Raw genomic sequence first — 27,640 nt, 5'->3', positions numbered from 1 at the left:
ACTATTTACTTTTTTCCAAATATTATTCCAAATATATGTTTTACAGGCCACTATGGGTCAGAAACATTCTACAGAAGAAAGCATTTTGATAGACATTGGAAATAATTTTAATAGAAGAAAAAGCTCATGTTTACCTAGATGTGGCTATGTTCCACAGGAAGATTTCAGCATCCAAAGTGCAAAGACAAAATGACTGGCTTTTCTTGCCATTCAAAATATTGACAATCTTCCCTTATAGCCTACTGTTAATTGTTAGTTGGGTGCCGGAGGTACACCGACCTTTAGAAGTAGGGCTTCTAAATGGACAAGGGGGTGGGGGTATTAAGCATCAGAATGAATTCAACTTAAGAACAAAGTGGCTTTGATCCCAACCAAACCCAAAGTCCAGCCAGACGCCCATTAGAAATAAATATAAACTGCAGTATCACTTTTACAAGCTTGTGCCACTTAACACTATTAAACCTAATCAATCCACATTAAAGCTAAGCACATTCCCGTTATTAGTTCAGTCCTCACCGTACCCCTTTCTGTGAAGGCTCTGTGTTACAGCTCAGTTCATAATGGGGGAAGGGGAATTTCCAAGTTCTCAAAGGAGTCATCCTAAATCCTGTCAAGACCTGTCTTTACCCTGCTGCCCTCCCACTTCCCACCCTGAGACAAGTCAGTCTTACCAAAGAGGTAGGGCTTCTACCACTCTCATGGAAATTACAACAGCGAAAGGTCATTACATGAGAGCATTTGGCTTTAAGCCAAGGGGACATACCTCCAGCCCCCAGAAGAATCACAATGAATTTCATACCCCCCTTCTACCCCTGTAAAGATCTCCCATCCAAAGTTCCCAATGACAGCACAAGGTGTTGATATTACATTACTTGAGGAGAAGGAGATATATATAGTTTTCATAAAACCCCCATGCACAATTAAACTTGATTAAAAGCCTGGAGAATGCTAAAAGTAGTCATGAGTACAGGAGGCTGAAGAGCAGAGAGTACAGGTGCGTCCTTCCTTGCGGTCAGTAAACGCTGGCAAGTTATAGGAGATGTGACTTCACTTGAGCATTGGAGAAGCAAAAAAGTTGCCTTGTCGTCCTAGGTTGGTGGCAGACTTGCTTTTGCTCCCAAATCTAAAGAAAAAGAGAATGAACTGGAAAAGTATTCTATAAAAAATGATAAACAACTATAACATTACTTGACATAATCAACTAAAGCAGGAAACCCTCAACAGCTACTCTGTAAGCTATTCTTTGTCACCTGATGAGGGGGGAAAACAGTAAAGACCTTCAGAGCCTTTTTCAAAAAGGTGACCCTTACAGCTAACATCTAATTTAATTTTTCTTTCAATAAGCTTTAGCATGATGGGAAAGAAGTCTAAAGAAGCAGTCATTTTTTACTTCCTGAGCAGACCAATTCCACATACCTGGGAGTGTTCCTGGTGAGGGTGGAGCGGACTCTCTGCGACAGAGAGCTGGATGAAGGAGTCTTGAAGAGCTGATGCTCAGGAGTGGTCACAGGCCCCAGTAAACTCACTTCAATCAAAGGTAAGACATATTTTTAAAGGAAGGGGAAAAAGAAAGCACTCTTGCAGGTAGCCAGTATTAAGCTCAATATCCTGCGAAACACTTAAGAGCTAAGGTTAGAGACCTAGCAAAGTCCCAGAGGTCATTTTTGCCATCATTTTATAATACACTGGTACATTTTCTGAACTATGCGGGCAACTGCCCAACGAGTAGCTGACATTCATTTTCTGACTTAAGCCATTCTCAAACTCCAAACTTCACAAATCTAACATCTATTTGATTTTTTCCTATACTAGAAAAAACAATGTTTCTTTAAAAAGGAACTTACAATAATGAAAGAACAGGTCTCCAATGCCAGTGAAGTTGGAATGAAACCAGCCTCATATATTTTTGGTGGCAATACAAACTGGCAAAAGCCTTTAAGAAATCAAGTTGGCAAAACACAGCAAGAAACAAAAATGTTTAAAACCTTTAATTCAGTAATTCCCACTCCTGGGAATTTAACATTAGGGAAAAAAAAAAGGTATATACATATAATGTTGATGGCATCACTACATGTAACTATGAAAAATTGAAAAATAACATCAATACCTATTAGAATATTTAAGTAAATTATAGTTTACAACCATAAAAATAAGATCGCATAGTAACAGAGAGTTCTCACAAAATGCTAAGTAAAATAAGAACTAATAATATCTAAATTATTATATGTATATTTTTAAAGAATATCCATATGGGTAAAGAAAGGAGAATATGGAAAAGTGAAAAAAATTTAGGATGGTAGAACTGTACAAATTTTTCTTTAATGTTAGAATTCTCAAAATTGCTTTAATTTTATTGAAGAATATGCATTTCAAACAGCTCTAGCAAAGGCAAGGAGAGGGCACTCAACGAAAAACCAGAGAGGGAGTCAGGCCCTTTAAGAAGCACAACTTAGGCCTTACCTTTAACATCTGGGGTCTGTGGTGTTGAAACGGCATTTGAGTTTTCAATGACATGCATGGGGTCAATGTTCTCTTGTTCCACCATCATGAACTGACTCCAGTATTCCAGAGGTAGTGAAAGCAGGCGCTCTACTACCTAAAAGCCACCAAATATGTTAGCAAACTACCAATGCCCAGGACTTACCTCTCACCATTCTCTCCTGTTATGTTACACAAGTTCATGTATATATACACACACTTGCTTACCTTGGGTTGACGCTTGATGTCCTGTAACATTATCACTGGATCTGGATTGGGCACAGCATGGGCAACTATTGTAGGGCCAAAGACTTTAGCCAGATTGGCAACATCCATTTTAGTGCTTGGGCTCTGAGCCACTCTAAGTAAAAAAGCATTAAATTAGAAGACCTGTCCCTCTGCTTAAAAGCAGACCAAAATATAATATCTACAGGAAAACAATTCACCCCTCACATTCCCTCCCTAACACCCAACCCCCATTCTCTTCCCCTTGGCAAATTCCCCGACTCCCAGAGACAAATTTCTGCTCTACTCACCTCTGCAAGTGAATCATGAGGAAAGCTAATGTATCTCTGTTGGCCTGGGGCAGTTCACCAACAGCCTGGTACATGGCAGCTATGCTGTTGTCCTCATCTGTGATTTCTATAAGTGAAAAGAAAGCACCAAGAGGCCTCGACTTCTTTCCCTTGACAGCAGGCTTCCAAGTTATCGACCACAAAGTCTCATCTATACAGTAAGCTTCTGAAACTTCTGATTAGGTTCATGACTGCATCAGACTCTAGTTTCATTAAGCAGGATACTGGCCAACAGCTCAATATTAGAAATCAGAACTTTAAAAAAAACCAGCTCTTGCAGTTAGGGAAAGCAGCTGGAAACTCACGTTTCCAGGAAGGCAGACATATAAACTGCAGTGACAACAATTATCAAGAAGGTATTTGTTCATAAAACATGTTAAGAGCCTACTATGTGCCAGGCACTGTTCTAAGTGCTCAGGATCAAGCAGAATTAAACAAAAGACCTTGACCCATGCCACCACAGGAGTCAATTGAAAAGCAATTATCTATCAGGCAGTGATACCTATAATAAATAATATGGCAGGTGAGAAATGGGAGCTGTTCTTTCTGACAAGATGGTCAGGAAAGGTGTTTCTGAGGACAAGCTATCCAAAAAGAAACCTGAAAGGAATAAAGGAGCAAATCATGCAACTATCACTCCAGGCTGAGACAGCAAATATGATGGCCTCGAGTTGGGAGTAAGCTTGGTTATGTCCTAAGAATTGCAAAAATTCCAGTGTAACTGGAAAAGAAGGAAGGAAGGGAAGGGTGTGGAAAGAAATAATGTTGGAGACATAACTAGGAGCCAAATCATGTCTTTGGGGCCTATTAAGGACTGTGGATTTTATTCTGAAACTTATGGGAAGCCTTTGGAGGATACTGAGGACAGAAGGGACATCATCTGATTTAAATTGTAATAAAAGGACCACTCTAGCTACTGTGTGAAGATTATACTGCAGAGGGCAAGAGTAGAAACAGGAAAACCAGTAGGTTCTTACATCACTCTGGGGTAAGAGAGTCAAGATAGTAGCAGGAGTGACACATCTTACATTTAAGATACATTTACAAGGCCTTTGCTGACAAGATTTGCCAATGGATTAGATGTAGGTCATGAGGTGAAGAAATCAAAGGTGACTCTAAGTTCAAAAGGACAACCTAAAACTCAACCAAAAAAAGTAACAACAAAAAAACCTGTTAGGACCCTAAACAGTTTAGACAGGAAGACGAAAGGCAGGCTCAGGGAACATGGGTCTAGTTCTTCATCCATTAAAGTATTTGAGCATCTGCTATGTTTCAGGCACTGTACCAGGCAGGGGACAAAACAGGAAATAGAAGAATCAAAAATTCCTGCCCCTGTGGGACTCACATTTAAGTATTAACATCTGCCCTTGGGACTTCCCCGGTGGCACAGTGGTTAAGACTCCACACTCTCAATGCAGGGAGCCTGGGTTCAATCCCTGGTCAGGGAACTAGATCCCACATGCACGCCACAACTTAGAGTTTGCATGCCACAACTAAGGAGCCTGCAGCTGCAACTAAGAAGCACATGAGCTGCAACTAATGAGCCCGCCTGCCGCAACTAAGACCCGGTACAACCAAATAAATACATAAATAAATAAAATATTAAAAAAAAAAAAACAAGATCTGCCCTTACCTGCTGCTTCCATAAAGGTCTTATTTAGCCGAAAGGTCAAAAGGGGTTCTTTGAGGTTTCGGAGGAAGTCTTTCAGGAGGCTACAGATAGCATGGATGTCATCCACTTTGCTGAGGAGGGGTACGGTTTTCACTCTAAGGAATTTCTCTTTCAGCTCTTTTACTGTCCGATCACAGCCTGAGATCCGATACAGGCCTGTCTTTTATCAAATGATACTTTCAGTTAAAAACCTTTTAATTACTGACACAAATAACAAATTCACCCTTTCCAAGAACGGACTCTTACCTCAGTCAGCCCTCTCTGCTCAATCTCATTTACACAGTGGACAACAATTGAAGGAATCATTGGCGAAGTCTGGGACACATAATCTGCCAGCATTCCCTGAAAAAGACAAGTTTAAAATTATTATTTATACCACTTAGACCAGCAGATGAAGACCAATGGGAAGGGCTATCCCCAGACTAATTCTCAGGCTGGGACATCATGTTTACGTTTAAATTCCTCTTCCCCAAACATATATTAAAACAGAGACTCTCAATTATTTTTCCTTGCTCCACAGCAGGATGGATTTATGGTCACACATACCACACTCTTACATGAACAAGTAATAAGACCACTAGCTACAACTCCGCCCCTGCTCCTTTGATAGTCAAGGGCATCAGAAAGAAAGCAATAATGAGATTACAGGTATGGAGCGTAATATAAACTAATTTATTACTTTAAAAAAGAAAACCTTTTCTATACTGTAACTATTCTTAGTAAGAAAAATTATTTAACACCACTCACAGTTGATCATGACACAAACCTATCTGTAGGAGAGAACTCTATGGTTCTATATTAGAATACAGGAAATTTGTAAAAAATTACATACATGGATAAGAACTCTTAAGATTAAAGAAAAGTAACATTTAATTTGCTGAAGGCTGGGTAGCAGCACAGCCATTTTGTTTTGACTCTTGCTAATGTTGCTTATAACAAAATAATTTCTTAATGAGTTGAATCAAATCTTAGAAATAATCAATCTAATCTTAATAGCCTAGTATGGAATATCTCTAACATAGAGAAAGAATATTCAAAGATGAAATTATATGATGGCTGGGATTTGCTTCAAAATAATTCACTGAACAGGGTCAGGAGGAGGAGATGGGGTTATTAATAAGTCACTACTGAACATGAATCAGTGACCGTGGAAGTTGAGTGATAGGAACTAGGGTTAGTTATAATAATCTCTCTACTTTTGTATATGTTTGAAATTTTACAAGATTGGATGGGATGGGGAGGGGAAGGAAGAAGAGGAAAGGAAGGGGAGGGAGGGAAAAAAGGAAGAAAACAAGGAAAGGGAGGGAAAGAGAAAGGGGAGGGGAAGAAAAGGAAGAGGAATTTGGTTTAGAAAGGACAAACAGGATTCTGCTGCAAGTTAACATTTTATAATTTCCATTCGTTATTTGTTTGTGGGAGGAAATATACGTGGCATCATTAATTTTGGGGGAAAAAAATGACCGTAAGCTTTTAAAAGCTAAAGAAGCCATAACACGATGTCTCCCACAGGTCATACATACTTCTCCGATCTTGACAGGTGTCCCTATCAGGGTAGGAATGCAGGGAAGGGGACAGCGGTCCCGACATTCTGCATGAGAGACCACACGACAGTCTCGACACTTCAGAGATAGCTTGCCAAATTTTATTCTCTTTCCACATGGTACACAAGATTCGGGTTTAATAACCTGAGGATGAAACAGAGAGTGGTATGAAACAGAGAGTGGTATGAATCAGAAAACTATCATCATCAGCCAACATTTATTAAGCACTTAGCATGTATCAAACAACTTTCTCATCCCTTTACACATATCTACTTGTGTAATTCTCACAATAATCCTATAGAATAGGTTTCGGGTTTTTTTAAGATAGGAACCAGAAGCAAAAAGAGGCTAAGTAACTTGCATAAGGGCATCCAGCTGGAAGGGATCACTGTACAGTAGTGGAAAGAATTTGTTGGCAAGGAGTCAGGAAACCCCCATGTTAACTTTGCCACTTACTGTCCTGTGGCTCAAACAAGTCAGTTAATTCCTCTGAGCCTCAGTCAGTTTGCTTGGGTTTTTACGAGGAAATCAAATGAGACAAAGTTAAAATGTGCCATATTCAAGCATGAAATGTAAATACACATCACTAAAAAGTACAAACAACTGCTTATGAGAAGTTGCTTTCTTTTAATTCAATATTACTCACAGAATGGAAAGATATACACCCTCTTGTAACCCTGGAGAGTGGGATTAGGAAGAAGGAAATTTGACATTTAACTTTATAACACTAAAGTATTTAAATTTGTTGCTAGTAAATATTACTTCCACAATTAAAAAATTATATGTGCCCGAGAGCAGCAGCTATCCCAGATTTACCGTCTTAGAGACAAAGTCATGCAGGCGCATCCCTCCATTGCTTTGAGGAGTGCTGGAGCCGTCTGTCTCAGTTTTTGGGTCCAGCTGCCTGCTGCTCAAGGTGGAGTCACTGTTCCAAGGCTGTAAAGTACCTAGAAAACAGGCAACTCTAAGCTTTGTGCCTTCTGAATTCTTTTTTTCTTTTTGCTGCGCCATGTGGCTTGTGGGATCTTAGTTCCCTGACCAGGGATTGAACCTGGGCTCTCGGCAGTGACAGCGAGGAGTCCTAACCACTGGACTTGCCAGGGGATTCCCCCTTCGGAATTTTAACCCCAATTTTAATATAACTGGTAGATAACCAGTATCTGTAACAATAATCAGAAGTGAATACAACGGCTATGCAAAAAAAAAAACATTTCCAGAAAAACAAGTTATACAATAGTGGTGTAGGCCAGGCTAGCAAGCCAAAGGCAGGGCATGACACAAACAGTGCTCTGGCCCTCTAAGTAAGCAGCAGTAAGAAACTACCCAAAACATCCAACCCCTGCCTCAGGAGGATTTTAAGAAACCAATTCTCCCCAGATTTTACCAGTTGTTTTACACAGGTAATTCAGTCACAAACCCAGCAGACCTGTTTTCCTTCGGCTCCTGGTCCAGTATGGCACAGTCTCAATAGTGGACACAGCTTCAATGGGCCCACCGTCATTGGGAACAGTCACTGTAGTTTTTGCAACTATGGATTCATTTCCCTGAAACAAAGGCAGTAATGAGGAAAGGATGAAACTTCACAAAATTGGATGGAATGGGGAGGGGAAGGAAGAGGAGGAAAGGAATGGGAGGGAGGGAAGGAAGAAGGAAAAAAGGACGAAAACAAGGAAAAGGCAGAGAGAGAAAGGGGAAGGCGGGGAGATGTTTTGGAGTAGTTGAAAAATTCCTGAGTCTCGGTCAGGACTTAAACCTCCAGCCCGAAACACTCTTAAAGTTGAAATCTCATACTTTCAAAGAGAAATACAGGTCATAGAGGTATGCATACAAGCAACTAAGAATCACAAATAAAGTGGACAGTTGTTTACTACTCGATTCATATGGGTGATAAGGATTCTATTACAGAGACAAACTTTCACCGAACATCTCTCTCAAAATAACAATGCAATGTTGACTTGGGATTTTTAATGCTTGGGGCCACTAAATTTTGATGTGTTCAAGACCACGATTCTCTTGGCCTGGCTATTCTTACCTGGTCTGCTGTGGAGCCAATGGAACGAGTTTTCTTTATAGGTCCAGGGGGACCGTCAACGAACTGTCGGCTACTAGAGCGCTAGAGATAGGGCAAAAACCAAGAACTTTAGTGCCAAACAGAAGATCTGAAGCACAAAAGATAAAATTATTCCATTAGACAGCTTGGATGCAAGTCCTAGGTACGAGGGCTGCAGGAAATAAAAGCCAATGTGTGCTCTCTCACTATTTCCACATGAAGCTTAGGTTGTACCAACACAAAAATGCCTAAGTGCCCTACAAGAAACAAGCAAGCTTTGGGAAAATCTAGGTGACAGCACCAGAAAAAGTCGAGTGTAATCCTATCTAAGGACATGACGTCTTTGGAAACATATTAAGGACCCTAAACAAGCACACAAAGATCTCTGTATATCCCATTATACACATATTTCATCTGAAGCTTATATTATAGCACAAAAGTCCTGCATAAAAATTCATGTGACAACTCAAAACAAACTTAAATATATCCTTTTTCTCTCCATGAATGAACTGAGAGCAGCCCAGAAGAGTGAAACAGGACAGGATTCTGTCCTGAGTTACCACCTCAAGGAACATCAATACCCCACCCCCACCCCCCAGCAACATGGATTCACTTGTAATATGTGTTTAACAATTGCTAGAGCAACATGTCAGGAATGCAGTATAATGGCAATATTTCCAGAGAAAACTCTTTTATTGCTATTTTGTAAAAATAAACACACAAACAAACACACACAAAAACCCTGAAACTAAACAAAACCATACATACCCTCTTTTCTCTCTTCTTCAGTTTAAAAGTCTTTACCAAAGAAGAATCCCAATCCTGTTGACAATTACACTGTATTAATTTCTTTCTTTGGTTAGGCCTTCCCTAAACCCTGTGCAAATAAATTTACAGAGAATTTTAAAGGCCTCTTGAGTCAGAGTACCTACCTCACAATTCAGGGAGAGGGAAAGGGAGGGTCTCAAATGTTATAGCTATAGAACTGTAGTAAGTTAACATGCTTTCTTTCTAAAATTGAAGCTATTATAATAGAGTCAGGAATCAACACCACAGAGGTAAGAAAAGGTTAAAGAATCAACTTCTGTCGTGAATATCTTCAGTGCCTGGTCCTTTATTTCTGATTATTTTTGTAATTAGTTTTAGAACTTACAGAATGTTGGGCACTATACTGATGGTGTTAGATATGATCCTTGCTCTTAAGGGATTGCTATCATCTAATCAGATGTTCCGTACAACGTAGTCACTTTAAAAGTTCTAGTTTGGGTTTCACATCTCTCAATCATCCCTCTTCCTTGGGCCCTAAAAAAAGACATTCACAGTGGACACTGAAGAATTTGTCTTTCACTGTGATCTAGTTTCACTTCATTCATTTTAACCATTTGCATTCATTTTTAAGTAGCTACCTATGACCTCCTGACCCTGATAATCCCTGAAAACATAAAATCCAAAACCAGTTGTATATAGCTTAGCTAAATAAATTTAACCTCTCCAATTTATGGTCAAGTAATTTAGCTACTGGTTGCTTGATTCAGCTTCAGTTACAACAGATATCACATCATAGGTCTAGCTCTAAAATCAGCTAGTAATATATTCTAGTTTTATTACATATCCCAGACTATGTCTTTCCTTATTTCAAAAGAGTGGTATCTGATACTCATGTCTACAAAACGGCATTTATTTCCCTAGTCAAATTCTGAATTTGGACAGAAAACTCTAGCCTATTTAACAAGTAGTTGTCATTTGTTTCGCTATTATCAGAAAACCAACTACCAATAACCTTCTGATTTATTGTTTTGTTTGCTAGCTTTCAGCCAGTAAAATAGGAAAGATATACAAACCAATAAAATACCAGTCTCTGGAACATCAAAGATTGAAATATCAGGAGATGACCTTTTATGCAGAAACACCACCATAAGTTGCAAGAAGGGTGCTGCCCCACAAAAGCAGAGTAACTAAGAGCTTAGACAGGTGAACCACTATTCATAAAAGCATTATCTAGTGCCTGGAAACTCATCAGTCTTCTAGCTGAAGTTCCAGGGCACTGGTTTCCTTCTAATTGTGAAGTATGTCTAAGTTTTCCTCAAGAACAAATTTAACTTAGAAATAAGGCACAAGTTTATTCTCCCTAAAAGCAGCAAATAAACCCTGGCTGGATAGAGTCTTTCTCTCTCTCTCTCTATATATATACACACACACATATATACATACATATATATATTTTTTTTTTTTGCTAGCTGCAATTTTAATAAGTCAAGATGTAGTAACCAATTAGTAAAGGCAGCTCCGTTAAATAAATTTAACCTCATGCTAAATCCTAAATTCTATATTCTCACTTCTAAAAATTAAATACATAAGCCACTCTCTTACAGCTTGTATTTATATTTTTAAATGTTAGTCAGTATCTATTAACATATCAACTAATGAAATAGTAATAAGGGAATTTCAGAAGAGAGGACAGGAGAGAGATTCCTGAGGGGACAGGGTTAAGAAAAATAGATAACTCTCAGAAATCAAGTGTTCATTACCAGTGATTCATCAGTCTTGTCAAAGCTGATATCCGATAAAATGGAACCAGATTCATCAATGGTTGACAGTCTAGATGAGTGAAACAGTAGTGTTAGAAACAAGGCTGTGGAAAGTAAAATCCACCAACACCAGAACAAGTCACATGGGTCAGGTAACATCAGCAATTTCACAGCAGCATCTTCCTATGGAGATAACTACAAGCACAAACCCTAGCTGTGGTGGGTTGCTTTTTATGGTTTTCACGGGGGACTGTGTGTGTGTGCGTGCATGAGTACACATGCAGCACAGCTGCTATTTCAGCAAAGGCCTTACAACAGCAGTTGAAAGTTAGTCAGGGGTATGGGTGCTAGTCCCTGCTAAGTCTGTACTACAGGCTCCTAAAAATTCACAAGGCAGAAGAGTGAAGTTTAATTTGATCCCAATTGTGGTTGCTTTCTACAAGACAGAGTATTACCCAGCATTAGCTTTTTAAGAAATTAAGCCTGTACATCTTCTTAGTTATAAAGATTCCCCATAAAACAACCAGGCAACAAAATAAATAGCTCTAAGAGTGCTGACCTTTCCCTGCATATTGTATCGGGGGTGTTAAATTCAAAGCCTGGTTGAGACTATTTCAAATAGCAATGCGGTGGAACCAAAATTATTGTCTGGTCTTGGCTCACAGAAGGCCTTTCTAAACCAGAAGAGCTACAAGAGCCCTCTGGAGAGTAAACACTGGAAGTATTGCTGAACTGCCACTTCCACCTTTAGGTTTCTTAGCAATGTGCAAGCTTAGTTATTGATGTGCAATTCAGCACCAACACCAAATTTTACCCACGATGAAACATCCTAAGGAAAGATAAAAAAATAAAGAGGGAGACCTCTGCGTCTTTATTTCCCACCCATCCTTCCTCCAAAGTCTTTTCCTGCTTTATTCAGCACACATTCCAGAAGCAGTATATTTAAGAGTTTAGATAACAAGAACTTCTGACAGCTGTGTTGCCTGTGATCAGATGCCAACAGATGCAGTTCCCCACCTTTTGTTCCCAGCATTGCCACTGGATGGTTGGCCTCTGTTGAGAAAAGCCAGAGCTGATTTTTGCTCCTCGCTTAGTTGAATGCTGCCAGATGTGTCACACATGAGCATCTCTCGAATCAGCTGAATCTGTCTTTCCTACAGACCAAAGCAGAGTAAAACATCCTAACTAACCAGGGGAGAAAGCTTCACCTCAAATTTATGGGACAGGCAGACCAGAAGACATTAAAATACAGCATTATGCAAATGAGCCTTCAGGAAGGCTGCTACACCAATAGCATATTAATTCACATCAGCCCAGATTGTGTCTCTGATTTCTGACTGGTAAAATGATCTAGAATAGTGGGGTTTCTGCTACAAGACTTTTGGATCAAACTGCTAATCCAAGAGAAGAGAGTGTTGCAAAACGAGAGTCCCAAAATAGATTTCACATAGCAAAAACACTTTAGTGTCATCCTATCAGGACAATTATTGGCTTCTTCTACAGATCAAAGCAGCCACTCACCTTTCTAAATGGTGGAGCAAAATGTATTAAAATGGATACAAAGCTGCGATGCACTGGAACTAGACAATTTGAGCTTACTGAGGCATCTAACACTGTACCAAGGTGGATTACTCCCTCGTAGTAAAGGCTTGCCTTTGTACCATGACCCACCCTGGTACAGCAAAACGATAGTGCTCTATGTTCTAGTGTTCACATTGGTTGAATACATCTAGCCCTTTACCCTAAATTAAGACCAGTGATGAAGGAAAGACTTAAGAGTTGCCCTGCCCATATCAATGACAAAGTACTAGCTATTGATATCTTATATGAGGATGTTCTAGGTAGCACTTATAATCAACGAGAGACAGTTCAAATATGCTAGGATTTCCCTGCCTTTCCCCCTAATTTTAATTCTTTAAATTCTCATTTGAAATCTGTCCATTAAGCAAAAGCTTCAGGTCTAAAGGAGAAAAAATAAGTTTTAAATTTAAAGTTCAACCTATGAAGAATAGGATTCCTTGGCTGCAATTTCAGCTCCAATCAGGGACATGCTGCTTTTAAGTTCTTTCACGTAGAAGAAACTGGGTATATCTGGGCAATTGGAAACATTATCAGATGATGCTTCTTGCCCCGCCCCCACTGTCACAGTTCTAGCATAAAAAACAATACACACCAGCTTTTCACAGTCAGCCTCAGCTCGCTGTCTCCGTTTGATCTCTACATCCACCTGATTGCGTGCATGCTTCAGCTTAACATCCAGAGCGCTACGCTCAGTCTCTGCTTTCATCAAAAGATCCTTGTATTTGCCCAGTTCGTGGTCTGTTCTCTGCCACTTTTTACGGAAATCTTCAAAGTCCTTTGCCAACTGGATAAATTCTAAGAAAAGGGGTACATTTTAATAATTCAAGCACCAAACAGAGTATAAATGCTCTAAGAAAAGAGCATTTACTAGATGAATAAATGAGTTTTATGCTAAATGCATAATTAAAGAATCAGCTGAACTGTGGGCAAATCCAGCTGAAAATAACCAGCAGCAGATCCTGGATATATGTTCATCACTCTGGATGAGAGCTTTGTGGGAAGCAATTCCTATTTCAACAGGCCACTTACTTTTTGGCTTAGCCACTGGCATCTGCTATGGAATAAGTAAGTCATTAGTCACCTGTCTCCAGATGTAACACTAACAGTGAAAGCTCCTGAACAGAAGGCAATCAAAGGGGGATACCTTTGGGGCAGCTGTCACGCACCAGGACAGTTACAGCTATAAAACAAAAACAGCCTCCTTTAGGGTCATGCATTGCTGAGCCACAGAGGCGTTCAACAGCAAATTCAAATGTAACTGCTGTAATATGCTCCAGTAGATGCAGATTAATATTACAGATGTCTAGGCCTGCAATTGCATTCAGCTATATAATTACACAAATATTGATTTGAAAGTAAAGAGCCAATTTGCTTTTGCCATTTAACACAGCCCTGAAGGGTATGTAAACATTCCAGTTGGAAAGACACAGGGAGGGATCATACTAGCTTTGGGCGAGTCACTGATATAGGAATGTGGACTCTTTTCAAATGTCTGCAAAGAAAGCATCACTTTCAAGGCAGCACCTCAAAGCATGATAACCCCAGTGGCACCGTTCTTATCACCTGCTATTGGCAAAGACTATTCTACAATGCCTTACTGTTCTAGTTCACTTCAATCTACCTCTAAGCATCACTTCATCAGCATCATGGAGGAACTTTCAAAGGTGTACATCTGCTGCTGGTCAAATTAACCCAGTTTACGGCTGAAACTAGGCCAAATTCACACAAAGCTAGCAGATTCTCTGGTAATAAGGGCACTTTTCCTGTCTGAATTTAACCTAAGAGCACAGAAATAATACAGTGCTTTTTAAAAGCAATTTTAATAATTTGACTAAATTTCAAACTTACAAGTAAGGATAACAATTCAATCTAGAGAAACCAAGTCACACATAGGGAAAACACAGGTTTTTAGTAAACAATAGATTCTAGCAAAACAGGATATTATGACCTAGTTATTTTAGACAATGCAAATATCAAGGATCTCAAAAAATAAAATGTCTTCTTACAATTCAAATAGTTTTAAATGATATATTGGTTTAGTTATCAGTTTGGAACACATTACTAAGGGTTTTTTCCTCCTTAAACAAAAAAAATAAACAAAAAAAATTTTTGTTGCAAATTTAGCTATTTCAAAATTATAGATTCAGAAGGAAAAGAACTTAAAACAAAAGCTGGTTCTTAGCCATGTTTATTTTACTCTTGTGATTCACCAAGCAGTGCACTTATTATTTGTGTATTTGTTGATGTATGTAATACTTCCATTTTAAAAAATAAAGAACAGGAAACACACTTCTCAACTACACAGTCTAAAAACTTTCTAGCTCCACACTGTGGTCAATTAAATGTTTCTAAATACAGCGCTGTCTACACACTCAAATATTTACCGAACTGAAAAACAATTTTGAGAATGAAAAGATTTTCATTTGACCTAATTTCACTGGTTTGATTGTTCTTTAGGATACTCCTTGAAAAGTCTCATTAAATTGGGGTTTTTAATTCCCATTCATTGTTAATTGGCATACATTATAGATCTAACTGAACTGGACGATAGAACTGAAACCAAATAAAGCATCAGTTCATTTCAAGGAAGAAGTTCCTATTTTAGTAATACAAATTATTAAATTACTAGTTTAGTTTATATTAGACCAAAACCATAGCATTTGCATACATGACTAAGATACTACTTTTACGTACAATTCTGTTATGAACTTACTGTGCTAGCACGGATCAAAAAGAAACTCTAGAACACAGACCAGGAAAAACTTTGATGCTGGAGATCAATAAACTAAATGGCATTTTTTTTGCTCAGTGTGTGACTCACAATTCAATTTGGTACTAGCACCTGTCATGAAGTATACATTCAAAAGGTTTATTAAATTCAAGTTGTCTCTTTAAAAAAAGTTATGTGGGGATTTCCCTGGTGGTGCAGCGGTTAAGAATCCCCCTGTGAATGCAGGGGACATGGGTTCAATCCCTGGTCCAGGAAGATCCCACATGCCTTGGAGCAACTAAGCCCGTGTGCCACAACTACTGAGCCTGCGCTCTAGAGCCTCCATGCCACAACTACTGAGCGCGCATGCTGCAACTACTGGAGCCTGTGCTCCACAACAAGAGAAACCACCGAAATGAGAAGCCTATGTAGCGCAATGAAGATCCAATGAAGCCAAAAAAAAAAAGTTATGTGTATATTAAATTACAAAATATGTCTATCAAAAAGGACAAAGGAGAAGGGAAATTTCCTTAAAACAAATTGAGAATAATCTTAGATCAATTAAAAAAAAATTCAGGATTTGGTTTGTATTTCAGCACAGAGATTAAGGCAGTTCCAGAAATCCTGTTTTTTCAGCTCACTCCTGCTAGGGACTTTGTACAGGCTCTTTCTTGTCTTTCTCACTACCCTCTAAGCTTCTTAAGGGCAAGGACCCTGTGTCTCTTTTGCTTTTTTATCCTCAGGGCCTTACACTCTACCTAGCAGACAGTAGGCACTTAAATATTCCATGAATGAATGAATGAACAAAATTGCTGTTCAGATCAAATTTAAACTCCAGGTGTCCAGGCCCACCTCACCAGTCTGATCAGACTTCCCATCACTACCCAACACCCTCTTTCTAGCTAAACCAGTTCGTCCCCGCCCCCAGGAAAGACCTGTGCTCATTTCTGCCTTCTCACTTAGGATCAAGCTATGCTCTCCAAACTGAATGCCCTAACTACCCCCGCCCCCTTTTTTTTGACTGCACCACACAGCATGTGGGATCTTAGTTCCCCAACCAGGGATTGAACCTGTGGCAGTGAAAGTACCAAGCACTGGACCACCAGGGAATTCCCCACTCTTCTTTATGTACCCATTTTTCTAGTCCCAACTGCTCTATGAATCCCTAATTTGTCTGCTCCATTTTTCTATACTTCCCCAAAGTATATATTTTGATACCTGTATTATCTTCTGTTTCACGAAACAGAATCCTGTCTCTGAAACGTAAATATCTTAATCTTGAAGACAGGTACAATGTCACATACACTTTAGTATCACCTACTGCATATAGCACAGCACCAACCTAATATGGTGTTGGCACACAATAGGCACCTGATAAATATTAAGTCATATTTATTCCTAATTTACACACCAACATCAAAAAAGTTTAGGCATCTCATGATAAAAATAGAAGATAAAAATCATGTAGACTGGGGAAAACAAAGATAAAATACCTAGGCTATTAAAGTCATTTTATTTGAATATTAACCTTCACTCTGATCTTTCAGTAACCTTGAACTTAGTTTAAAAAAAACAAACAAACTATAACTCTACAAAAAGGAGAAAGAGGAATGAAGTTATTACAATGAAAGGCAAGAGCAAGGAGTCAGGGCACACTTGGGGAGAAATTCCTAGGATCTAAGAAGAGGACAGACTGGGGTGGTTGCAGAAAAGGAAATTCTAGAGTCTAGAAAACACTAAGCCACTTTAGTTCTTCAAAAGCCAACATTCCAAGTTAGGGATTTGGAGAGGAGCCAAAACGTACCTCTATTTTATAATAGAAATCAAGGGAAGATAGAAATTTGCTTATAAAGTAAAGATTCCTGTAAAAATAAATATCTTGTATTTCTTTTTTGGCATAATTATTTCCAAAAGTATTTTCACAACTAGTATCTCATTTATTTCTAAATCCTCACGGCAAAATTCCTTTTTTACAGATGGAGAAACAGACACAGAAATAACAGTTAAAAGCCAGCACTAGTTATTGAGACTCCAAACCTCAGATTCCTCCCTCTGCCCCCCAATACTATCAGCTGCCTCCTCCTAGAGATCTTATTATCACAATCTCTTCCACCCATTTCTCCTTATTTCCATCTTCACAATCATCAGTCTAGTTAGGGCTCCCCATTGCCTCTTTCCTGAGCTACGGCAACCATGTCCTAATCAGCCTCTCACCTCCACTTCTAATGCAGCCTCCACCTCTGCCAGGGTAACCTTCCAAAAACACGGCTCTGATTAAGTCACTCCCCCTTACTCTTATTCCCCTCACACTCCACACCATCTTGCCTCCACTCAGGTGGCTCCCCGACCCTAAAAGCCCTCTTTCACCTGTCTGTTGGGATCCTACCCTATATCTAATCTAAGGCTCAACTCAAACCCTACTTTCTTCCATGAAGCCATTTAGTTATCCCTTTCCCTCAACATGTGCTAGAGGCTGTGATAGGTTCTCACTTAATATTTGCTGAGTGAACCTGAATTTTAAGATTCTTATTTAATACTCCTCCCCACTAGGCTCCAAAGCAATCCATCTTCTGAGATGATGTGACCTCAAAGAGAAGCCTAATTAGTATGCCATCATGGTTACTGAGTTGGTACCAGATGATAGGGTCATGCAATAGCTATTAGAGAGAGGAAATAGAATATTGTTTTCAAAGGCCTGTAAGTAGATGAGAGCTATTAAAAACACGAATCAAATTAAAGAAAATACTGAATGGCACAAGCAAGACACCATACTAAGTACTATGGAGTTTTGGGGTTTTTTTTTTTAAGTTTAAGACACAGTTCTTGCATTACTTTTATACCAATGAGACTGACATAACAGCAACATCCACTAAATTAGGTATTCATGAAAACCTGAAATAGGAGAGGATGGTAACACAAAGAAAAGCTGGTAAAGAATAATTCCCTTAGATCACTTAAGTCAGTGCTATCAGCCCCATTTCTCTTTCTACTAATTTACTTCCCAGAAGACTATTCTATCACCACCTCCTTTTTCTCCCCAGCTCTCCACCCAACCTCAACCCTTTATTACTAAGCATCAAATATACAAAGTAGGTGAAAGCAGATGAACTGTCCCTCCTTCGAAAATAAATTGTCATTTTTCTCCTCTTCAACTGAAAATGTTTTATAGAACTCAGGGAAAACCCAGGATAAAAAATGTAAACAACTACTACTCTAAAGAAAAAAAGCAACATCCTTAGAAATTCAGTAGATTTTGCCCAGTTCTGATACAAAAATGAAATTGGCAACTAATGCCAACTATTTAGTGAAAAGAGAACCTTGATAATTAAAAATGTCTGCATAAAATCCATTTTAAAACAACTACAGATAAAAACGTGACCATTTAGAATGAGTGTCCATTAAGCTTTAATCTTAGATGAGTGACCATCATTTTCTTTAGGTAACACAAATGAAAAACAATTTTAGGATTGGAACACTCTTCGGCTTTTTAGAAAACCCAAATCTGAAATCTGTTTTTTCTCTTCACACAGGCCAGCTCAGAATGACTTACGGAGTTCATTTCCTTCACTGAGAATCTCCACCCGGCGTACAAGCTGCTCAAACAGATTCCGCAAATTCAGCATTGTAGTATCCATCTTTCTGCCAAGAAATCAAATATACATTAGGGGTCCTGCCATCTCCCCCAGACAAAAGATTCAGTAGCAATCCAGTACAGCGATCAGTGACTAACATCTGGACTCTTCCATGTGTAGCTACCACTATGAGAATCTCAAGCTAACAACTGATGTTTTGTGTAATCCTTATTATAAAAACAAAGTTGGAATGTTTAAGACTCATTTGAAAATTACAAAAGCATTTCAGCCCCCTGAACATAACACCCCTTCCTGCCTACTTCTCCTCCACTCTGCAATCACTGGAGCTGAGAAGAAAACAATTAGGGACAAGTATGTCAATTGATTACTAGGTGACCAACTACTTAGTCAAGCCTATTGATTAATATAACATTCTTGCCACTTTAATCCTGCTGCACTTTGAAGACCTTCAATGTAACTTAAAAGGTTTATTTTTAATTCCATTTTTAGCTAGTACCCCTGTCGCAACTGCCTTTTAAAACGCAGGAGACATGGTCAGCACATTTCCTACCAACAGCACTGATGACGTCACACAAGTGATTAAGTGGGGAAACCGCCAGCTCAGCAGCACAAGAATTATTTCTGTAATGAGGGGCTCTCTGCTGGACTGCATGCAGGGACTATGTCTAATAAATTTATACTAAGTATAGGCAAAGGATTATGTTGTACCACATTCTGGCATCAAGGAGACAATATACCACCTTCACAGTCAGAAGGGCAAAGGAAAAATCATTTGTTACTGTGTTCTGTAATAGTGAATCTTAGGCTTCATATTTCCCCCCCAAAGACTTACTGATTTTACATTAAAAATGGTGTCCTTACAGGCCGCTCTATTCCAAATAAACTTTAACTGGGAACACTTTGAGGAAATAAGATCTTCATTTAACAGTCAAGAAAGAAAGACATCAGCAGGATGTTATCAAAATTATCAAAGAAATGAAATAAAAAATCAAATTTCATTTGAAAATTCAATGTCCTCAGAAACACCATTAAAGGATTCTTCTTATGTTTCTCCTAATCACCCCTTTAACATTCTAGTCCAAGCCCTTTTTTCATGCATCTAAATAAAATTTTAAGAACTCTTTTACAGGGACTTCGCTGGCGGTCCAGTGGTTAAGACATCGCCTTCCAATGCAGGGGATGTGGGTCAGGCAGCTAAGATCCCACATGCCTCCTGGCCAAAAAACCAAAACATGAAACAGAAGAAATACTGTAACAAAGTCAATAAAGGCTTTTAAAAAAAAAGAACTCTTTTAGGAAGGTTTAGTGATTTTACAATGTTTATAAGATTGTACCATAAGCTATGAGGGCACGAAAGGGGAAGAAAAACACAAAGGAATAAGGAATATATAAACAAAGATATTTTCTATTAAATACTATGGAATTATTCATTTTACTTGTATGATGATTGCCCTAATAGCAAAAAAGCTTTCAAATCCAAGCTTGGATGCAATATATACCTGAATCAGAGCCGGAAACCAAGATTTTCAAATGGCAATGTATCTGTTCCAAGCTACATAATCACAGCAAGCTGCTAAGCAACCAGACCAACAAATTTATTACAAAGCTCTTTCTCTAAACTAAGAACAAAACTAAAAGAATAGCATTAAAACTGGTAGGAAAAGATGTGGAAGTCATGGAGATGCCCATGGGTTTTAACAACATGACAAAAAAGGCAAATACATCTAAGTGCTACAGGACAGAAAACAGGGGCAGGGCATTCAGTAGGCTATTCAAATGATGATTTCCTTTGGCTGCCAATAAAAATGAAAGACAGTGATCAGTTTTGTTTTGTTGTTTTAAATATTTATTGTATTCAGCATATTATTTTTGGTCACACCTCGCAGCATGCAGCATCTTAGTTCCCTGACCAGAGATTAAAGCTGCAACCCCTGCAGTGGAAGTGCAACACCCTAACCACTGGACTGCCAAGGAACTCCCAGTGATCAGTTTTAATATGGGGTATTACTGGTTCTATCATCTCTGCACTTATCTGTATATTCTGAGATTATAAAACAGTGAGCTCAGCATATAGGAAAACTTCTATCTGTCCAGGAATGCAGAAAAAGAAAATGTGACAGTGCAACTAGGGTACTGAAAACTGGTTGTTTAAAAAAAAAAAAAAAAAAAAAAATTCAGAGGGTTTTTATGTCTTAAATGACAATACAACAACCTGATTCTTTGCCTCCTTTAAGAGAAATCATTCACTTTCTCAAGTTCCTCTATTCTTTTCTATTTTCTTTGTGCACACCACTCCCTAGAGTGAATGTTGTGGGGAGGTATTTTCTTGAAAACCCAACCTGATTCCTGAAAAGACTAAAGACACAGAGTACCTACCTGGGGACATCTCATAACTGTAATCTCATACAACTACCTTGACCTACAGTGTTCTCCTAACATGATGCCTAGTACCTAAGCATCCCACTTCAGTCATTACATCTCTACAGACAACTCACCCGCTTCTCTCTCCAGCCCTCGGCTCTATCCTAACTCAATCCTGTAGCTCTCAATTTGTTTGGGATGCCCTAGATGTTGAGCTTGATTCTGAGACATTATACTATCCTTCCCCCACATACATCATCAACTACTCTACCCAATGACCTACCCTACTTCCTCCCCTACTGACACTCAACTTTGATTTCCTTATTTTTATCATTCTCCCAGTCACTCAGTTCCAAATCTCAGAGTCACCTTAAGTTACTCCCTTCCCTACAAGTATAATCACCAAACTGTGGATTCTTCTCTCATGTATTATACCCAGCCCCTCATCACTTGCAGGTCATTAACACTCACTTCAACTGAGCCCCCTGGCCCCAGTCTTTCCCCAACTGCTTTGCACAATTGGCACTCAGACACATACACCTTGTACTCTAATTTAACTTTACCATGTTTCTATCCTATGTCCCAGCTAGACTGTAGATTTGAGAGGAGAAACCTTATATTTGGCACTGCTGCATTACACAAAGACTCAGTATTTTTAAAAAATACTTGATAAATCGAAGTCAGAGAACAAACACATGAATGAACACACACACATGCACACATGCCCCCACCCCACCCTGATTCTATTGTCAAAAGAATTTCTGTTCTGCCTGAACATCAATGTCTAATATAGATGAAAACAAACAGAACAGTTAAAAAAAGGTGAGGGCTTCCAGGACAAATTCCCTCTTTTGACAACATTACTGTAATGTAGCTTCTGAGCTATAGTAGGAGTATTCCAACTAATACTATCCTGGATGAATCTGAAGTATGATGAATCCTTAGCTATCTCATTTCCTTTATTTCTTGTACTCAAATTTTAGCTGTTTTAGTTAAAGGAACACGTATCCCCCAAATTGTACACTCTAAATTTATGCTGTTTATTGTCTGTTAACTGTATCTCAATAAAAGTTCTTTTAAAAAAATGGGGAAAAAAAAAAGGTGAGAGGACAGAAGCTCTAGGATAAAATTTTACTTCTATTTACCCATTGCATAACCTTGGATAAGTCACTCAAATTCTGAGACACATCTATAAATGGGAAGGATAATACTTGACCTATCTACCTCACAGAATATTACAAATTAATGTAGGTAAAAGTTTTATACTGTATAAATTGAACCTCACTATAAGAATATAGGGTATTATAGCCGGTATAAATTTTTTGGTTTTGTTTTTGTTTTGGTCTGATTGTTGTTATTTACATCCTAGAAGAGTGATTACCAAATCATAGCTGGAACCCAGATCAAAAAGAAGGCAGGAGATAGCAAAATTTGACCTGGTTGAGGCTCTTAAACAAGCTCTTCTACATGAGGCTCATAGCATCTGAGAAGAGTTAGTTTTTCCTCTAACATAGATTTACTTTGGGCAATCCAAAAACAGCACTAGAAAATATAATCTTCTTCTGTTTATATGCTAGGGGACCACATATTTTTATTAACATTCTATAGAAGTGACTCTCAGGAATTATTTATAGATGACAAAAATATCTTTCTGTATCAGTACTAACTCTGATATCTCAGCCAAATTGTAGCTTGAAAAGCTAAAACTTACTCATCCTATTCAATGTCAATTAAAAATAGTCTTAATTTTCCTGCTGGGTCACATTTTCACCCTCATGAATACTTCTTTATTTCTCCCCCTTTATTATTTGGCTCATAGCTAGGAGATACACTAATGTGAAAGGAAACAAAAACAAAGTCATATTGTAGTACACTGCTTTGCAGCTGTAAAACAGCTGTCACTTTTTCACTACAGAGGCATTTGCCTTTCAGGAAAGCTGAAATGATCCTTGTGTGTAGCAAGGAATCAGTTTGTGGAGCACTTTAAACAAAAAGGTGCTAAAGAATCTCAGCTGTTATTGATGAGAAGCCCCAGAGGTGGAGAAGTCACTATGTTACAGATTCCCAATCTGTGAGTATCCCTAAGGGAGCAATTTGGCATCACCAGGAAAGAGTCTCAGCTTGATGTGATTGCTTTGAGTCCTCAATTTAATTTCAATCACCCAGCCAAGAGAACAGACATCATCCTTCAGAATAACAGACTATTACAGATCTACTGCAGAGTATCCTGGGAAAACTCTCTATCCTCTTCTTCCTCCCCCTACGAACAACATTATTAAGAGAACTATACATCAGGTTTCAGATGCATCAAGGGTGTTAAATATTGTAAGACAAAGCAATGAGTTTTTCAGGAAAGATTTTAATGAAAAACATTCTCACAAACATTACTAAATCTGGAAATTCCCAAGAAATCAACAATATAGGTTCTCTGCTGCCAAGAAAAAACACTCCCTAAGACTGTCTCAATACTACAAGAGTCTTTCACATGAAAGCAGATCGGAACAATTCTTTTTCTCAAATGTCCAGCTTCTGCTTCACCATATCAAAGCCTCTATTCAACTGGTAGGCAAGAGGAATATCTTGAAACCCAATGTTCTCACGAGCAAGTCAACTGCAGAAAGAGTAAATACAACATCCTTAGTCCAACATGAATGAAGATTACTGAACGGGAGGGAATTCCCTGGCGGTCCAGTGGTTAGGGCTCTGTGCTTTCACTGTGGAGGGCCCAGTTCAATTCCCGGTGGGGGAACTATGATACCACAAACCCATGCACCATGGCCAAAAAAAAGGAATGGGACAAGTTGAATTACTATATTTTAGAAAATTATTACTAGTTCAGGGACTTCCCTGGTGGTCCAGAGGTTAAGACTCCATGCTCCCAAAGCAGGGGGCTTGGGTTGATTCCTGGTTAGGGAACTAGATCCCACATGCCCAACTAAAAGATCTCTCATGCCACAACTAAAAAAGATCCCGAATACCACAATGAAGATCCTGCATGCCGCAACTAAGACCTGGTGCAGCCAAATAAATAAATATTAAAAAAACAATAAGAAGAAAAAAAGAAAATTATTACCAGCTCATTATACTAAGTTCTCCTTTTATTTTTTCTTCTGTGAATTCTTTCCATTCTGAAGCGTTCCATTCTTCAAGGTCTAGTGTAAGTCTTACCAACTCACTAAAGCATTCCCTAATCATTCTAGTCCAAAATAACCTCTTTATTATCTACAACACTCATTTGGCAGATATAAAACACTGCCACACACTGTTAATTTTCTATGTTCAAAAAAAAGTAGACTTCCTTGGTGGTCCAGTGATTAAGACTCCACGCTTCTACCACAGCGGGTGCAGATGTGATCCCTAGCCAGGGAACTAAGATCCCACACACTGCACGATGCGGCCAAAAATTTGAAAATAATAATAATAATAAAGTTTTTTAACAGTGTAACTAAAACCTCACCACCCTAAACAACTGTATGCACCTCCCTATCTAATCTCTGCCCATTATGCACTCCTATTTCATAGAATTTCATAGATTTATACATAATTCTGTGTTTTACTTTTATCATGTTTCCATTAAGTTACTAAAAGTTCACGAACACTTATTTAACTGTTCTCTTCCTTGGACATTCAGGTAATTTCGTTTCTCTGTTAATCTACTTAGAATCTCTCACATGGTCACTCCCTCACTTCCTTCAGGTATTTATTCAAATGTCATTGCCTCATACAGATGGCCAATAGGCACATAAAAAGATGCTCAACATCGCTAATTATTAGAGAAATGCAAATCAAAACTACAATCAGGTACCACCTCACACCAGTCAGAATGGTCATCATTAAAAAATGCAAATAACAAATGCTAGAGAGGGTGTGGAGAAAAGGGAACCCTCCTACACTGTTGGTGGGAATGTAAATTGCTACAGCCACTATGGAGAACAGTATGGAGGTTTCTTAAAAAACTATAAATAAAGCTACCATATGATCCTACAATCCCACTCCTGGGCATATATCTGGAGAAAACTATGATTTGTAAAGGTACATGCACCCCAATGTTCATAGCAGCACTATTAACAATAGCCAAGACATGGAAACAACCTAAATGTCCACTGACAGATGAATGGATAAAGTGGTGTATATATACACAATGGAATACTACTCAGCCATAAAAAAGAATGAAATAATGCCATTTACAGCAACATGGATGGACCTAGAGATTATCATACTAAGCGAAGTAAGTCAGACAGAGAAAGACAGATATATGATATCACTTATATGTGGAATCTAAAATATGGCACAAACAAAATTATTTATGAAACAGAAACAGACTTAGATATAGAAAACAAACTTATGGTTACCAAAAGGGAAAGGCGGTGGGATAAATTAGGAGTCTGGGATTAGCAGGTATGAACTACTATATATAAAACAGATAAACAACAAGGTCCTACTGTTTAGCACAGGGAACTAGATTCAATATCCTGTAATAAACCATAATGGAGAAGAATATGAAAAAGAATATAGGGACTTCCCTGACGGTCAAGTAGATAAGACTCCATGCTCCCAATGCAGGGAATCAGGGAACTAGAGTCCACATGCATGCCACAACTGAGAGTTCGCATGCCACAACTAAGGAACCTGCCTGCCACAACTAAGGGGCCCACTTGCAGCAATTAAGGAGCCCACCTGCAGTATCTAAGGAGCCTGCATGCCACAACTAACACCCTGTGCAACCAAATAAGTAAACAAATATTAAAAAGAAAAAAGAAAAAGAACATGTATATGTGTGTGTGTATATATGTATATATATATATAAAAACTGAATGACTGCTGAACACCAGAAACTAACACAACACTAAATCAACTATACATCAATTAAAAAAGTCACTGTCTCCTTCTTAACCACCCTATTTTAAATTGCATCCTTCCCCCAACACTTCTCTGCTTTATTTTGCTCAAAAGCACTTACCTCCATCTAACATATTTATTAACTTATTTTGCTTATTGTCTGTCTCCCCAACAGTTTAAGTTCCAAGAAGGCAGATATTTCTGTTTGTTCATTGCTGAGCCTCTGATGCCTAGACCAGTGCGAGACACTTGGCAAATGATTACCAAATATTCACTGAATGAATAAATTGAACATCACTGTGAACAGTGTTTTTCTTCGGGTGGCTGTGTTCCTTAAAATGGATTTCCAAGGCTGGGATTACCAAGTCTGAGTGTAAAAACCTCTTATGATTCTTGATAAATAGTGCCAAAATATTTTCTAAAAGGGCTGTACTAACGTACAGTACTCTCAACAACATAAAGGCCTACCAGATTCACCACAAGTTCTCTTTCTAAGTTCTATTAACCCAAATAAACTGCAAGCTCCTTTAAAGCCAAGTAAGATTGTCTTGTACTTAACATTTTGTATTTAATAAACACCTGTTGAATGATTAAACTATAAGAAAGGTGTCTTCTCTAAACACTTTCAACTCGAAAAGCTTACCTACCACATTGAAGAGTATGATGACATTTCTTTAAAAAAAAAAAAAAAAGCTTATCTTCCCACCCACCCCACGTTCCTATGCACACTCTCTGCCTAGGAATGAAATCCTGAAGAGGAATGTACGTGAAAGGGTAAAATAAGGCCTCGTTGTTACTAAGGCTGGGATTTAGGATGGGGAGGACAAGATGTCATAACCTACGTAGACACACACAGCCCACTAGGGAGAGCGGCTCCACTTCAAGCCGCCCCAGCCTCCCAAACAACGGGGCTTTTCCCTTCGAAAAAGTCTTGTTCCTCTGAAAAGAACCGGGGTGTCACCCCAACCACTCCCTAACTTTGTCTTTAAGTGAGACTTCTTTGGGGTGGATCCTGCCCTGTTCAAGCCACCGTCTGAAAAAAACGCCCCCGGCTTTCCACAAAACACGGCGCCAAGAAAGAAGCCCCCCGACTCCCCAGCCACCGCACGCTCAGGCCGCCCGCGCCCCCAAGCCCAGAGAGAGCCTCAGAGGAGGGGCTGTAAGTGCCGGCCTCCACCCCGACCCCCGCGGGGGCCACGGCTCACCACCGCGGACCCTTCCCTCCCACCACAAGCCCAGCGCCAGACGCACCTGTCCTCGTAACCCCCAGCACCCACTTGGCCGGGGCCGCCTCACCCCACCTGGGCTGCCTTCCACTTCCTTCCGCGCCTCACCCAACGGCAGAGCAGCACCGCGCCGAAGGCTCCGGTTTGAAATCCTGCACCAACCAATCACAGAGAAATTCACTCCTCCCGCGCTGTCCCCCTACGCTGCGACGCAAGCGTCAGGGGCCACGCGGAGGGGGCGGGGACAAGACTGGGCATGCGCATTCTGTTAAAGCGAGGCCGGAGGCAGCCATCTTGACTAAGGTCAACAGTTTTTTGGTTTTCTGTTTCCCCCTTCGTCCCACCCCCTCCAGAGCCCTTTCCTGAAGCCACTCAAGATGCCCTGTTGACTAAGGGCAAGCGATGCTTCTTTTTTGTTTCTGTTTTTTTTTTAATTATTTATTTATTTTATTATTTATTTATTTGGTTGCGCCAGGTCTCAGTTGT

At 39.2% G+C, this 27,640-nt stretch overlaps 1 protein-coding gene across 2 annotated transcripts; it reads right to left on the bottom strand.

Annotated features, from left to right (window-relative positions):
- RACGAP1 (Rac GTPase activating protein 1) lies at nt 1-27,295 on the bottom strand. 2 transcript variants are annotated; one of them, XM_057704013.1, is made up of 17 exons: nt 27,180-27,295; nt 18,686-18,774; nt 13,018-13,220; nt 11,862-11,998; nt 10,845-10,914; nt 9,085-9,138; nt 8,299-8,379; nt 7,693-7,810; nt 7,083-7,213; nt 6,246-6,410; nt 4,972-5,067; nt 4,687-4,885; nt 3,015-3,120; nt 2,707-2,839; nt 2,461-2,596; nt 1,417-1,525; nt 1-1,123 (listed from the first exon to the last, which is right to left on the bottom strand). In XM_057704013.1, exons 2-17 carry the CDS (start codon nt 18,768-18,770, stop codon nt 1,048-1,050), a joined length of 1,899 nt encoding a protein of 632 aa, XP_057559996.1. In that variant the 5' UTR covers nt 18,771-18,774; nt 27,180-27,295; the 3' UTR covers nt 1-1,047. The 2 variants fall into 2 exon arrangements, with proteins under 2 accessions (XP_057559996.1, XP_057559997.1); XM_057704014.1 differs by having other exon boundaries at nt 18,686-18,770; nt 27,180-27,269.
- Nucleotides 27,296-27,640: the final 345 nt, after the last annotated feature.

The sequence above is a fragment of the Hippopotamus amphibius genome, chromosome 12, assembly GCF_030028045.1.
Source record: "Hippopotamus amphibius kiboko isolate mHipAmp2 chromosome 12, mHipAmp2.hap2, whole genome shotgun sequence".
NCBI lineage: Eukaryota > Metazoa > Chordata > Mammalia > Artiodactyla > Hippopotamidae > Hippopotamus > Hippopotamus amphibius.
Note: the sequence above shows the minus strand (reverse complement) of the source record. Positions and strands in the feature narration are given on the sequence as shown.

Excerpts from the sequence above, each read along its gene's own strand:
- RACGAP1 (XM_057704013.1), bottom strand. The coding sequence starts at position 18,770 with ATGGATACTACAATGCTGAATTTGCGGAATCTGTTTGAGCAGCTTGTA. Across the intron at positions 10,915-11,861 it reads GGCAATGCTGGGAACAAAAG|ACTGTCAACCATTGATGAAT; the intron begins GTGGGGAACTGC and ends TCACTCATCTAG. Across the intron at positions 2,597-2,706 it reads ACATCAAGCGTCAACCCAAG|GTAGTAGAGCGCCTGCTTTC; the intron begins GTAAGCAAGTGT and ends GGTGGCTTTTAG.